Below are 13,728 nucleotides of genomic sequence, written 5' to 3' on the forward strand. Positions count from 1 at the left end.
TTTACTTATTCCTTTGTTTAGGTACCTAAACCTGAAATGGAGTAAAAAAAACCATGGCATAATGTATGTTGTTCAATGCCTTGTTTTATATTCAGAAAATTATAAAAGTGGGATAAACAGACATCTGAGAATATATTTAAAATAAATTGCATGATTTCACCTCCCGAATTAATACAAGCTCACTAGCTCAAAAACAACTTTATACCACCCCTTCCTTCCTTATATCATAAAAGGGAAGCAGTGCACAAAGTGGTAGAGCACCTGCTTTACAAGTATGAAGCCCTGAGTTTGAACCCCAGTCCCCACCAAAAAAAAAAAAAAACAGGGAGCAACACATGATAAAGAAACAACATAGGCCAAAATCTCACTGTCATTTAATGTTAATTGAATTCTAGAGAGTAAAATATTGTCAAAACCACAGCAACGGAACAAAGCACTGCTTTGTTTTAAAACTGCACATGTGGCCAGGTGTAGTGGTGCAGTCCTGTAATCCCAGCTACTTGGGAGTTAGAGATTGGGAGGATCAAGGTCAATCTGGGCAAAAAGGGAGACCTCAATCTCAACAAACAAGCCAGGCATGGTAGTGCATGTAATCCCAGCTATACCAGAAACATAGGTAAGAGGACTGCAGACTGAGGCTGTCTCCAGGCAAAAAGTGCAAGACCCTATCTGAAAAATAACTAAAGCAAAAGAGGAATGTGGGAGAGGCTAAAGTGATACAATGAGTGCCTGCCTGACAAACGAAAGGTACTGAGTGAAAATTCCAGTACTGCCAAAAAAAGAGATGCCGGTGGCGCACGCCTATAATTCTAGTCACTTGAGAGGCAGAGATCAGGAGAATCACAGTTCAAAGGCCAGACTGGGCAAAAAGTTAGCAAGACCCCCATCTCAAACAATAGCTAAGTGTGGTGGTTCATGCCTATCTTCCCAAGCTATGTGGGACAATAAATAGGACAGTGAGGGTTCACACCAGCCTGGGGCATAAACAGAAGACCCTATTTGAAAAATGAAACATAAAAGGGAACTGGGGGCATGGCTCAAGTGGTAGAGCACCTAACAGGTAAGCACAAGGCCCTGACTTCAAATCCCAGGATTTCCAAAACAAAAACAAAAAACTGCATGCACACAGGCTTTGTCCCTTGAGAAGTTTTGATCAGACAGACTTATGCAGTAAGTCATTTCATTAAATACGGTTAGAATTTCAGTCTAAGACACGGCCAGTGTACAACCACCTATAAGTCCTCTCTCTGGCTTGTCCTCCGTGCTTTGTAGATGTGCACGTCTTTCTCGGGATCATAGTGAACCTTACCCACAGTGAACCGCCTCTCCAGCATGGCTAAGAAGTTGGTGTCACGTTCATAGCGAATTCGGCAAGCTAAAAGAATCACAGAGTGGTCGCTGCAGAGGTGTTCCAGTGTTTGAAGAAGGTCTGTGAATGTTTCTTCTAAATATATGATATCAGCTCCAAGAATCAAGTCAAATTCTCCGGGTGGAAAACTCCCCAAATTCTGTCCCCACGTCAGCTCCTTAACAACAACCTTGGGTTGGATGTGGGGAGGTAAGTTGGCTCGAACATTTGATTTCAGAAATTCTAGTACTACCTGTCGATCCGTGATAGTCACATGAGCACCTACAACATAGGACAAAAAATAAATAGGTAAAAAGTAGTGTGCACATCAGTAAATTCAGAGGGCAGAGAGGACACAGGTTAAACACAGAGCGCGTCTAAATACTCCCCGACACGCAGAACCCCACGCCCTTCACGGACAGCCCACTACATCACCTCCTCCTGCATTGCCTGCTGGGAAGGGCAGACCTCTGATTTGCCTCTTGCTGAAGCTGAAGTCACCAAGTGACACAGCAGACCCGGCCCACCCTTCCTACGTATCTGTCACTACACTCTATCCTCTAGGTCATGATCTTCACGTCACGAGGACTCAGGGAAAACAGAATCCAAAAATGAGAAAATATCAAATGAGGGAAAGGCTGTTCGGTGGGGTTAAAGTTTTAAAAAGAATCACAGAAGCTGCCTCCCAAGTGCTGAGACCACAGGTGTGCAACATCACACCCAGCAAGATTTTTTTTTAAAAAAGAATATTCATGATGTTAGTTCATGATATGAGCTAAGGAAAAAAAACAAAGCAGGAAAGAGAGGCATGAAATGTCAGGAAGGGAAATTAGAGTGAGAGTAGATCAGAGAGACAGCCGAGGCCTCACTGAGGTGACATGGGTAAAGGCCTAAAAGGAGTGAGAAAACGACCAAATGATAGCAGGGGAAAAACCTTCCTGGCAGATGCAAGACCAGGTGCAAAGGATTAGCGGGGCTAAGCATGGAGACAGGCATGACTGGAACAGAGAATGAGGTCAGAGAAATCACAGGGAAGGAGTCTGTGCTGAGATCACAGACATCTGCCTTAGGTCTACTTTGAAATCTATCAGTTCCTTTCCATCCTTTTTCTCCTTTGCAATTTAGGGAAGAAACTCATCTGTCCTGTAGTTTCCCACAGTCTGGGCTTTGCTGATTGCATTTTTGTGCAGTTTAGCGTGCGTCTCTGTCCTCTGTATCTCCTGAGAATTCGTGTGCTTTGAGTAGGATGTTTGAATGGGACTGTTTCACAGGTAATAGTGCCTTCTTCATCAAGACATAATACTATCTGGTCTGGTAGGCTCTATTTTTGTGACTGAGCGATCACACTGCTCAGGACTGAGGATCACAGTGCATCATATTCTTTTTGCATTTGGTAGAAACTTCCCTAACGACAAGTAGTACACATTTCACAGAGGAATTGTCTGAATAGGAAAGGCGACATAAATTTTGCTTCTCCGTTACCCTTCATAAACCAGATTTCAAAATTAAGAGTTTCTCAGCATCCTCCAAAGATACTTAAATAAATTTCATTGTTGTGAACACATGGGTTAACCATTCAGGTTATTGTCATTGATGTTCAAGTTGTCCCATCCTCTGCCTGTGGCCTCTGACACAACCCTAGCTTTCTTGCTCTCTGGTGACAAGATATTCCAGGGTTATCCTGCCAGAGACCTAGAACCAGCTACAGAAGAGGTTTATATTTCTTACCTTGCTAAGGTGGAAGAACTAACAGCACATTTGTACGCAGATGGAAATGATCAGGTAGAAAGGGGAAAGAAGTATCAATGCAGGACCAATGTCCGTGAATAGGAACAGGACAGGAGCTAAGGCACAGGTATGGCACCAGCCTCAGGCAAGACAGAAATTTCAACACCAGCCTAAAGGCAGAGGGTCTGGATGCAGACACAGGCGGGGAGAGGCCATGGCAGGAGGATGCAGAAGTCTTCGGTCTTCTCTGTGGGAAAAGAAGTATCATTAGCTGAGAGACAGAATGGAAAGACCAAGGCTGAAAACCAACAGGAAAAGTCCTGTACCAGAGTATGACAAGTAGATGTGATTGCCCAGTGGTGTCAAGAGCCTCTCTGAGAAACTAGGAATAGAAGGAATGTACCTCAACATTATAAAGGCTACATACAACAAACCGAGAGCCAAAGTCATACTTAATGGGGAAAAACTGAAACCATTTCCCCTAAAGTCAGGGATGAGACAAGGGTGCCCACCCTCCCCACTGCTATTCAACATAGCCTAGAATTCCTAGCCACAGCAATAAGGCAAGAAGAAGAAATAAAAGGAATACAAATAGGTAAATAAGTAGTCAAACTATCCTTATTCGCAGATGACACGATCTTTCACCTTAAAGCCCCAAAAAACTCCACCCAAAAACTCTCTGACACCATAAACAGCTTCAGTAATGTAGCAGGATCCAAAATCAACTTACAAAAATCAGTAGCCATTCTATACACCAACAATAAACAAACTGAGAAAGAATATAGTAAAACAATTCCATTTACAATAGCCTCAAAAGTAGGGGTCAAAATGGTATCTGTTGAAACTGTTCCGGGAATCGAGAGAGGGAGGATAAAAGAGCAGTGGCCAGGGTGAATTCAAGTATGATATATTTGATACACTGCAAGAACTTTTGGAAATGCTCCAATGTACCCCCACCCAGCATAACAATAAAAAAAAAAAAGCACCCCTCTGAGACTCCCAATTGTGAACTGAAAGTGAGACCTGGCGGCAGTGCTCCCTCCAGCCAAACTCAGCTGCAGTAGCCCAGCCCAGGATGGGGAAAGCTGGGTTGTTTTCAGCTTAGTGAACAAGATAAAACTAAAACAGGCCTGCTGTTGATGACACATGCAGATGGTGATAAACTATCCATTAGCTGAGTGTGGTGGCACACATCTGTAATCCCAGCACTTGAAGCAGGAAGATCCTTAGTCCTGAGCCACTTTAGGATACACAGTGAGTTTCAGGCCAACCTGGGCTGCATAACAAGACCCTGTTTCAAAAAAACAAAAGACTGACTGTGAGGTGTGTGCTGGGTAGAGGGGAAGTGACACAATCCTTCGTTTCTAAAAGACTAAAGGAAATGGACCCAAACACACATATACCAGGCTGTCACTCACTTAGGAAGTGGAAAAATATGTATAAATGTGTGCCATCACTTCTAGTTTTACTTTGCAGGCAACACCCTCATTTATTCAAATATTCAAGTACATACTAGGTGCTGCAGATTCAAAGATAAGCAAGGAAGTCCTCAGAGGGACACGTAGACATAATTGTGATGCAGTGTGAGAAGCAAAATAATAGGAACATGGGCCCGCCTAGGAAACCCCTGGTCATGAAAGAAAAATTCCTCAAGAGGAACACAGGTCAAAGGGAGACTCTGGAGAAGGGGGTGGAGAAAGAGCCCTCAAGGCAAAAGGCGCAACAGGGTTGGGCAAGATGAGATTGCAAAGCCTTGCTAACAATCCTGGATCTGTCCTGCAGAAAGGCATTGGGAAGGCCAATGTTCAAACACAGGCCACCCCATGATGTCGCCTTTTAGACAGGATACTCGGACAGCTATTGAGAAAGAGGGTTTGAGAGACAAAGCAGAGACAGAAAAGGTGGGAGGGTGCTGGAGTCATGCAGGAGTCACACGGTGAGGTCCCCAGCCAGGCAGTGGAATAGAAAGGGAGAAAAGGATTTGATAAATGGTTAAAAGACAGAATCAGCAGGACTCAGGGGAGCGGGGGTGGGAGACTACAGGAGTTGCCCCAGATGACCACTTGGACAGAGAGTAACTCAGCACAGAGGAGGAGGAACGAGAGAACTGGGAAGAGAAGAAGAGTTCGGGTCTTAACAGATGTTCTCTGAGGTGCTGGGAAGTAGCAAGGCACAGAGGTGTGGCTTTCACTTATGCACGTCAAAAGTTCAGCAGAGACTTGCACTTGAATTATAGAAAAGTAAAAGGCAATTTCTTCCCGAGCACTTTATTTTTCAGACAGTGGTCCCCAGGCTGGGCATGAACTCACGGATTCCCCATGCCCAACACAACTTACAGAATCCTACCTTCGAGATGGGAGGTTTTCCTTCTATAAACAGTTCCCAAGTAACATAAAGGTTGGGGAGATTTTTCAACCTAAGAACCAGAGTTTTGAGAGTCAGAACCAGATTCAAATTTTAACCACTCCACTAGCTTTGTGACCTTGGGCAAGCACTTGCGCTCTGTTCACCGTTCATATCACCACTTGAGGACAACTCTGAGTAGGTGGGGTCTACTTACTTACCACGCAGGGGTGCTGTAAGAATGAGACTGAGAATGTTCAGCCGAGATACTTAGCATACATGGAATGTTCTAAGGCTCACGCAACGAGAACGAAAGGCAGAGGACCAGCAAGGGACCATCAATGACTTAGAGGCTGTGGCTCTAGATGAGATGGGAGCCAATTGGGGGATTCTTTTAACCATCACCCCTTCGCACACTCCTTATCAGATTTCAGAAAGCAGCGTAATCAGAAAAAGGAATGCTGAAAAAGAGTAAGTTATCAGAAGAAGGGGCAGAACAGAAGAGGGGCTTTAGCAGGTCCTAGAACATCTGTAGGCAAAATGATGAGTTCAAAATGCTTGGAAATTCCAGACCTTCAACAGCAAAGTGTGTCTGAGAACCAGCAATCCAGCATTATCAACCTAGAAGCTTGTTAACAAATGCAGGGTTTGAACCAGAAACTGCATGGTAACAAGAGCCCTGGGTGGCAGTACTGAGGTGAGGAACACTGTATTTTATACTTTAGAAGCTGGCCTATCCTCTCACTGAGTAGCTTAAATTGTATGAGTCAGAAGTTGTAGAAAGAGGCCAACAGCAAATAATATAAGAAAAACATTAAAATGTGCTAGGCCAATCAGGCCCAGTGGAGCGTACCTGTAATCCCAGCTACTTGGGAGAAGGCCACAAGCTCCAGGCCATCCTAGCCAATGTAGTGAGACCTAGGCCTAAATTAATGTCTGTGTATCAAACAAAAAAATGACAAAGGCTGGGCTGGGGGCATGGCTCAAGTGGTAGAGCACCTACCTAGTAATGTGCAAGGCCCCGAGTTCAAATCTCCGTACTGCCAAGGAAAACAAAACAAAACAAAAAACAACAAAGGTTAAGCCAGGTGTGGTGGTTACACGTCAGGAGGATTATGAGTTCCAGGCCAGCTATGCCTAAGGAGCAAGGCCCTGCCTCAAAAAAAGACATACTTTGATGTCAATTCGTAACTGTGGACCATTAATCTGATTTTTTTTTCAGTACTGGGGTTTGGAACTCAGGGCCTCAAGCTTGGTAGGCAGGCACTTGAGCCCTTTTTACTTCAGTTAGTTTTCTGATAGGGTCTGGCATTTTTGCCTGGTCCAGTCTCAGTCCAAATTCCTCCTACCTTTATCTCCCAAGTAGCTGGGATCACAGACATGCATCACCATACCTGGCTTACTTGGTGATATGGGATCTCTAACTTTTTGCTCAAGCTGGCTTTAAACTGCAATCCCTCCAGTCTCTACCTCTGGAGTAACTGGGATTACATGAGTGAGCCACTCCACCCAAACACAATTTATTTTTATTGACTTATAGTGTAACTAAATGAAACAATCAAAATATAAATTTTAAAATAAAATTATTTAAATATAAATAAATAAAATGGGACAAGGTCTTAATATGTAGTGCTCAGGCTGACATCAAACTCATGATCCTCTTGCTTCAGCCTACCAAGATGATTACAGTTGTGAACCACCACAGCTTGTTAATACAATTTCTTAAAATAAGACGTCGCAACCTTTGAAAGGGCCAATCCTTCCTAGAAGAGAAAAAGCAGTTGTCTCGGCAATAAATGGAAAGACTGCTGCACCACCTACCTCCCAGAGTTAAATCTGACAGTGTGTGGGCTTAAGCTCTTTGAACTGAAGAAACTATCAACACGGATTAGGTTATTCTTCTTGAAATCAAAGTTGCCATAAGATTATATTATTGGCACACAGAATTAAAGGGTGCAAGGCAATCTCCCAGGAGATGCTAAATAACAGGATGAGAGAGAGAGAAGAAATTAGCCTGCAATTTCTCAGGAGTTGAGACGCAAGCAGGTGGCTCGAACTTGTAAGCACAGGGGAAAGAAATTAACCCAGTAAGGGGAGAACTAGTAATGGGTTTCACGCTAAGAAAGCAAATGCACCCCTCCATGAGTCCTGCTCACTAGGGAGCGAGCCAGCGCACCACTCACCCAGCAGGGCAGCCACTATGCCCACCAGCCCCGAGCCGGCTCCCAGCTCCACAGCAGAGCAGCCCCTGAGCTCCATAGCGTCCATCTCCAGATATGTGGCAAGAACGATGGCCTGGGTCAAAACACAGGGTTAAGGTTAACATCAGCAAGTACGAGAGCTGGAGGGTGTCAGGCTGGCTGTGCACTGGCAGGAAGAGATCACGCCCCACCCTCTGCAAGGTGCCATTTCCAGCTCACCGACTCACACGGGAACTTAGCTAACCTGCTGCCGCCTGGGAGGACATGCAGACAAGCACGGACACATTGTGCCCCCAGACACCCCTGTGAGGGGCTGGAGCAGCTGCTGAGGAGTCACACAGGCCATCTAGGGGCCTGAATCTGGAAAGCTTACCTTCTTACCGTATCAAAGAACTTTTACACTGAGTGTTTACAAAACTATTCTGGAACAATCTCTGTGACTTTAAAGCAATGTCCAGTTCCTAAACCTAGCTCAGGTCAGCAAGGACAACCTTACCTAGAGGGAAGAAAAGCAGCAAAGTACCCCAGGCTCCCTGAACTGTGTCACTGGCCACCTTAGCCTCACAAGCGCCCTTGCTATATGTCTGAGGTATCAAAAGGTTAAATTTTAGCCAAGGTTTTGGAACTTGATACATGAGTAACATTTGCTCACAATCCTACAAAAAGAACTGCTTCGCATTAATGGAATTTTTACTGTAATCTGGTTTTCACCACTACATACTCGCGTAATTGGCAGTTCCCATTCTTCTTGAGCATTCTTGGTCCTGTTTCTCATAATTTACCTCTATTACTTATTATGGGATTAGTTTTCAAGTAGTTACGTTGAACTGGATTCCTAGAAGTGGTTATTAGTAGGTTAGAATCTACTCATATTTTTATTCCTAAATGTTTCTCTACCTTCCTAATACAATGTCAGGAGTGTAAAGTTGTATTTATGCCAGTCATTTATTCAACATGATTTGGGCCCCACTTTCCCCAATCCTAGGTGTGGATCTAGGGGTTGAGGACCCAAGTCACCACCAGAAGTAGAAAAGCAGCTAGGCCAGGAGACTCAAGCCTGTAATCCCAGCTACCTGGGATGCTGAGACAGGAAGGATCATGGCTCCAGGCCAGTCTAGGCAAAAAAAGTTTAGAAGATCCCCATCTCAACAGAAAAAAGCTAAGCGGGTGAAGTGGGCCTCTCATCCAGCTACAGAGGAAACAAAATAGGAGAATCTCAGTCCAGGTCAGCCTGGGGAAAAGGAGAGATCCCATCTCAAAAATAGCCAGAGAAAAAAATGTCTGGAGGTTTGGCTCAAGCCATAGAGCACCTGCCTAGTAAGTAAGAAGCCTTGAGTTCAAACCCCAGTGCCACCCAAAAATACATAAAAGTAGAAAAGCAATTATAATTCTGCAACCTTTTTAATAACTGTGGGTGGGGGGGAAAGCCATGCTGTTCATTTTGGGTTTTGTCACTTTACATAGTTTAAAAGACTAACTTAGTGGTGTTCAAAGCAGCCAGTGGGCCAGCTTTCTTTTCAGTCTTGTTCCCACTAGGTAATTACTGGTGGGTCATTTTTCTCTGTGCTCTCTATGACCTCTTTTAAAATGCTATGTATGGGGGAGGGGACAAGGAGTGCCTGGTACAGAAAGGAGTTTGGGGTGATGTAAATATTTAAAATTGAGGTGATGAGGGTTGCATATTATTTTTAGTATATTTAAGGAATATACTAAAAAAAATTTTAACAGAATTTGTGTGGTTTTTTTTTTTCATATGTGCATACAAGGCTTGGATCATTTCTCCCCCCTGCCCCCACCCCCTCCCGAATTTGTGTTCTTTAAATAGGTGTAGTACACGGTATGAGAATTATATCTCAATAAAGTGGCTATCTGTCCTTTTTAAATAAAGACCAGTCTTGTAATTAAGTGTGCGTGTTTTCAGTTACTTACCGCATCCCACACCACTGCCGCGACCCCCAGCTGCCTCCAGTCCTGGCAAATCTGGATCGTGTGGTTTGCAAAGGAGAAGGTCGCAAGAGGCTTGTGGAACCTCTGGAGCCCTATCCCCGTGGGCTCTTCATAGGGAACCAGGGCCATTTCGCCTGAGTCCTGCCCTTTGCTGAGACCTGTTGTGCAAAACAATCCTGGGTGAGTACGGCCAGAAGTGCGTATCTTGTATCTTAAGTAACTTCAAACGATTGCTAAGGCTGTTTTCCAAGTTCAAAAAAAAAACAAAAAAACAGGCTGCAAGAAGTCTAACTCCTTCAAAGTGGCTCTTCCTCAAGGTCTACGGGAAGTGACACTGGGCTCTGAATTCGTGTATACAGATGATATCTTAGGGCAGAACCACCCAGAAGCTCCAACTATAGGATGTCCTGCACACGCCGCTGTTTCCACCGCGTGGATTCGGAGCTGCACAACCGCGCGCAAAGCGACGGTGACCGCGCAGGGCCCCAAAGCGCCTGCTCAGCCGCGACTACTGCTGTGGCCAGCTGCCCTAAAGTCGTTGCGTCCAATGGTGACAACAGTGGGGCCGAACCTGCACTGAGGCTAGCTGAGAACGGTTTATCCTGCCTCTTGACCGCAGCCGGATTGACACCGGTACCACTTCCTGGACACTGGACGTCCGAGTCGCCCCGAGGAGAGAGCGGCCGCGGGGCTCGGCAGCCTCCCGGAGGTCCCCAAACCTGTCGGCTTCCTAAAGGGCCGACAGGTGCGCCCTTCCTCCACGCGGGTCCCACCGCTTCGGGAACCCGTCAGGGGCGGGAGTGGGATACGAGAGCGGTCCAGAGTCCTCGGGGCCCACGCGAGCCTCTGGGCGGAGAGCAGAAGGCACGCGCAGGCCGCCCCACGCGCGCTCGAGGGACACGCGCATTCGCGGGCCGCGCGCACCGCGCGTCCCCCGCCCGCGGCCGGCGCAAGAGCAGCGGCCGCAGATGGCGGCGGGAGGCGGGTCCCCGAGACGTGCACTTCCGGTGCTCCCGGCCCACCTCCCTCGCCGGAACCGCGGTCCCCGCGCGCTGAGGGTCGCGGAGGGACGCTTGCGAGGTCCCGGAGGGACGCTTGCGAGGTCCCGGGTCCGTTTCCTGAGGGCGGAGGGAGGGCGCGGGGTGCCACCCGCCTCGCACCGGATGTGCTCTTCTGCTGGTTCTCTGTCGCTTGTGCGTTTTGCCTGATTGTTACAGCCTTTAAAGGTGGCCAGTTAGTGGGTGAAAGTTGGGTCCGAAGAATGCCTGGTCACCCATTCGTCCCTGTGTCATCAAAGTGGGGTCCGAATCGGTGTAATCGCCTGCCTGGTGACAACAGTGGAAAAGTCACAAAGTATTCCCTAAGGATGGACCGGGAGTGGGCACGTGGCGCCTGGTTTGCATTTTTTCACGGACCTAGTGGGTCCAGCGGGTCCAGCTGGCAGTGGGACGCGCGGGGGCCCCAGACCCTGACCTGAGCAGTTGCTGCGGACTCCGACGCCCTCGTGGCCCTCCTCCGGGCACCCATATTTGATGTGTGAGGTGCCGATGGCCCTCAGGCCCTGGAGACCCCAGTTCGCAAGCCCCGGAGAGCCCCCGTAGTGAGCACCAAAGGGGGTGACCGTGGAGGGCCTGCATCCTGCTTTTGGAAGTTTGCCTTCTTTCCCCAACCTTGACCCGTTCCCTCCTACCTCACCAGGACTGCACTCCCGGGGATTCTCAGCCCGCAGCTCTTAGCAGGAGGCGGCCCCCGCTCCGGGTGTTGGCGTGCGCGGGGCGGAGCGTTGACAGGTCCTGGGGCTCCGGGCGCGCACTCTCGGTCGTCCCCTCTCCCCGCCCGCAGGGGGCGCGCCCGCCCCCCAGACGGCCTTCCCGGCGGGCAGAGGGCTGCGGCCAGCGGCTGCCATGGTGACTTAAGGTGAACCTTGTCGACCACCAGTGAGAGTCTTTACCCTCGTTATTTTTTCCTTTTTCTCTCCCTTTTTTGCTTTAGTATCCCCTTTCTCCACTACGTCCTCCAGGGCTCCGTGCTGCTTCTGCCTCAACTTTGCCTGTTTAAAATGTCTTCTTGGGCTATCAAACCCAACTACCGCCAAAATACATGCTAAAAGACATGCTAATTACTCTGATTTGATCCGTGCATCCTGTATGAGTGTGTTAAAATATCCTACTGAACCCCATTAATATGTACAATTTTTTGGTGGAATTGGGTTTTGCACTCAGGGCTTTACACTTTCTAGGCAGGCGCCCTCCCACTTGAGCCGTGCTCCAGCCCATGTACAATTATTACCTGTTAAGCAAAAGAAGAAAAACTCTTTCTTCCCCTTGTTTTCGTCCCCTTTTTTTCTTTCTCCCTATCCCTTTCCCTTGGGCCAGAGTTAGGCACAAGAAAAAGTGTAGCTTTGTGGCCAGAGAAACCTTGAAAGTTTAAATTCTGCCTCTGAGCCTGGGGCGCAGGCTCACACCTGTCATCCTAGCTACTCAAGAGGCAGAGATCAGGGGGAAGCCAGCCCTGGGCAAATAGTTTCGGTGACCTATCTCCGAAAAAAAAAAAAAAATCACAAATAAAAAGGACTGGCGCACTGCTCAAGCAGTAAGAGCGCCTGCCTAGCATGTGTGAGGCCCTGAGTTCAAATCCCAGTGCCACTAAATCAATCAACAAATAAATAATAAATTCCGCCTCTGACACTTTAAATGGGATGATCTCTATCTAGTAAGTACTAACTCTCCCTACATCCCAGGAGAGTCTGCACCTTGCTATTCCTTTTTCCTGAGAAGGAATTTTTCTACTGAAATCATATATATACTATATATATATATATCATATATATAATATATTAATCATATATAATTTATATATGATATATATCTATGTGATTTTAAAGCATCTCCAGCACTCTACTAACCTAAGACATTTGCCACATGACACTTACTTAGTTTACCTAAAAAGATGTTCACAGCAAAGTGGATACTCCTTCTGAGATCTGCCTAGCTCATAAGGACTTCAGTCCTTGCCCTCCACCTGGGCCCCAGAGCCAAATCAGCCCAAGGTGACTCAAAGCCTTATCAAACTGCATTCTAATAACTGAAGTCAGTACTGCATTGACAGCCTTGCTGGGGATATGTAAAAGAGTAGATTCGCTTTTTGCATTTTCTGTGAGTTATCCCAAGTGCATCTTAATCACATGACAATTTATGCAATTGTGTTTTTGCTTTACAGAAAGGTGGTCTGGGCTCCTTTCTTCTGGGCCATTTGAACCACACAGGGAGCATGCGCAGGTGTCTCCCTCCTCCAGGGCATGGAATCCCTGTGCACCTTTAAATTGCTGGACTCCTTCCAACACACTTAGTCCCTGTGGGAAGCAGAATTTGGGGTGGGTAGAATACAAGTATACAAACAGAGGCCTTTGGTTGACAGCAAAGAAGTTTGGGGAGTGGCACAAAAAATGGGGAGTCTTGGGGTGCTGATTACTTTCTACTGAGGACACCTGAGGATCAGGAGATGCTAGCGGGCTTTCTCTGAATTTCCTTCATCTCTTTGGGTCTTTGGACAGATCCTCCAGAAGAGAAAACAGTAGTCACGATCCTCTCTCCCCTGGAAAGCTCTTCAAACAGGGAAGATGGAATCACAGGAGAGCCTGGAAGTCATTCCCTTGCCCAGATGGACTCTGTCTGGTCTTCTGACAGGACCCCCTTGAAACAAACTGCATTACCTGAGAGGCTTTGAGCATAACAAGATAACCTTTATACACCATCCATTTCCTCCTGTCTCCTTCCCACAGCTTCTCGTCACTAACTCCCCCAAGAAGTCCCACACCTCTGTTGCTTTCTGTCACCCAGCTTCCAGGTTCCGGAGTATTCACTTTTCTTTCTATGTTTTCCCCATGTTCATAATAAATTTGTACCCCTTTTCTCCTGTTCTCTACTGTCAGTTTATTTCATACACTCCATTATCAGATCTTTGGAGGGTAAAGGAAAGCTCCCTGCCCAACAGCTTTTTACTTTTAACTGCAAGACTAAAACTCCCCATCATGTGACACCTCACCAAGGAATAATGGTAGAAAGGCACTTATTCTTTTGTCCCTCCTGTTTTCTGAAACTAGTCCATGTTCGAGGTCACAGTAGAAGCAGCCGCCTTGGTACAACTTGATTCTTCTCTCCT

General features: G+C 46.8%; 1 protein-coding gene across 7 annotated transcripts; it reads right to left on the reverse strand.

Moving 5' to 3' along the window:
• Positions 1-357: 357 nt before the first annotated feature.
• Positions 358-11,380, reverse strand: Mettl21a (methyltransferase 21A, HSPA lysine). 7 transcript variants are annotated; one of them, XM_074071570.1, is made up of 5 exons: positions 9,550-10,404; positions 7,603-7,714; positions 6,423-6,459; positions 5,423-5,492; positions 1,468-1,630 (listed from the first exon to the last, which is right to left on the reverse strand). In XM_074071570.1, the coding sequence occupies exons 1-5, from the start codon at positions 9,694-9,696 to the stop codon at positions 1,619-1,621; spliced, it is 378 nt and encodes a 125-aa protein (XP_073927671.1). In that variant the 5' UTR covers positions 9,697-10,404; the 3' UTR covers positions 1,468-1,618. The 7 variants fall into 7 exon arrangements, 6 of the variants coding, with proteins under 6 accessions (XP_020027830.2, XP_020027829.2, XP_073927670.1 ...); XM_020172241.2 differs by lacking the exons at positions 5,423-5,492; positions 6,423-6,459 and adding an exon at positions 11,258-11,380 and having other exon boundaries at positions 358-1,630; positions 9,550-9,725; XM_020172240.2 differs by lacking the exons at positions 5,423-5,492; positions 6,423-6,459 and having other exon boundaries at positions 358-1,630; positions 9,550-9,725; positions 10,139-10,373.
• Positions 11,381-13,728: the final 2,348 nt, after the last annotated feature.

The sequence above is a fragment of the Castor canadensis genome, chromosome 4 (genome assembly GCF_047511655.1).
Source record: "Castor canadensis chromosome 4, mCasCan1.hap1v2, whole genome shotgun sequence".
Classification (NCBI taxonomy): domain Eukaryota; kingdom Metazoa; phylum Chordata; class Mammalia; order Rodentia; family Castoridae; genus Castor; species Castor canadensis.

Coding starts and splice junctions, on each gene's coding strand:
- Mettl21a (XM_020172241.2), bottom strand. CDS start 9,696: ATGGCCCTGGTTCCCTATGAAGAGCCCACGGGGATAGGGCTCCAGAGG. Junction 7,715..9,549: donor CGGCAGTGGTGTGGGATGCG/GTAAGTAACTGA, acceptor GTTTTGACCCAG/GCCATCGTTCTTGCCACATA. Junction 1,631..7,602: donor CATAGTGGCTGCCCTGCTGG/GTGAGTGGTGCG, acceptor CCTATGTTGTAG/GTGCTCATGTGACTATCACG.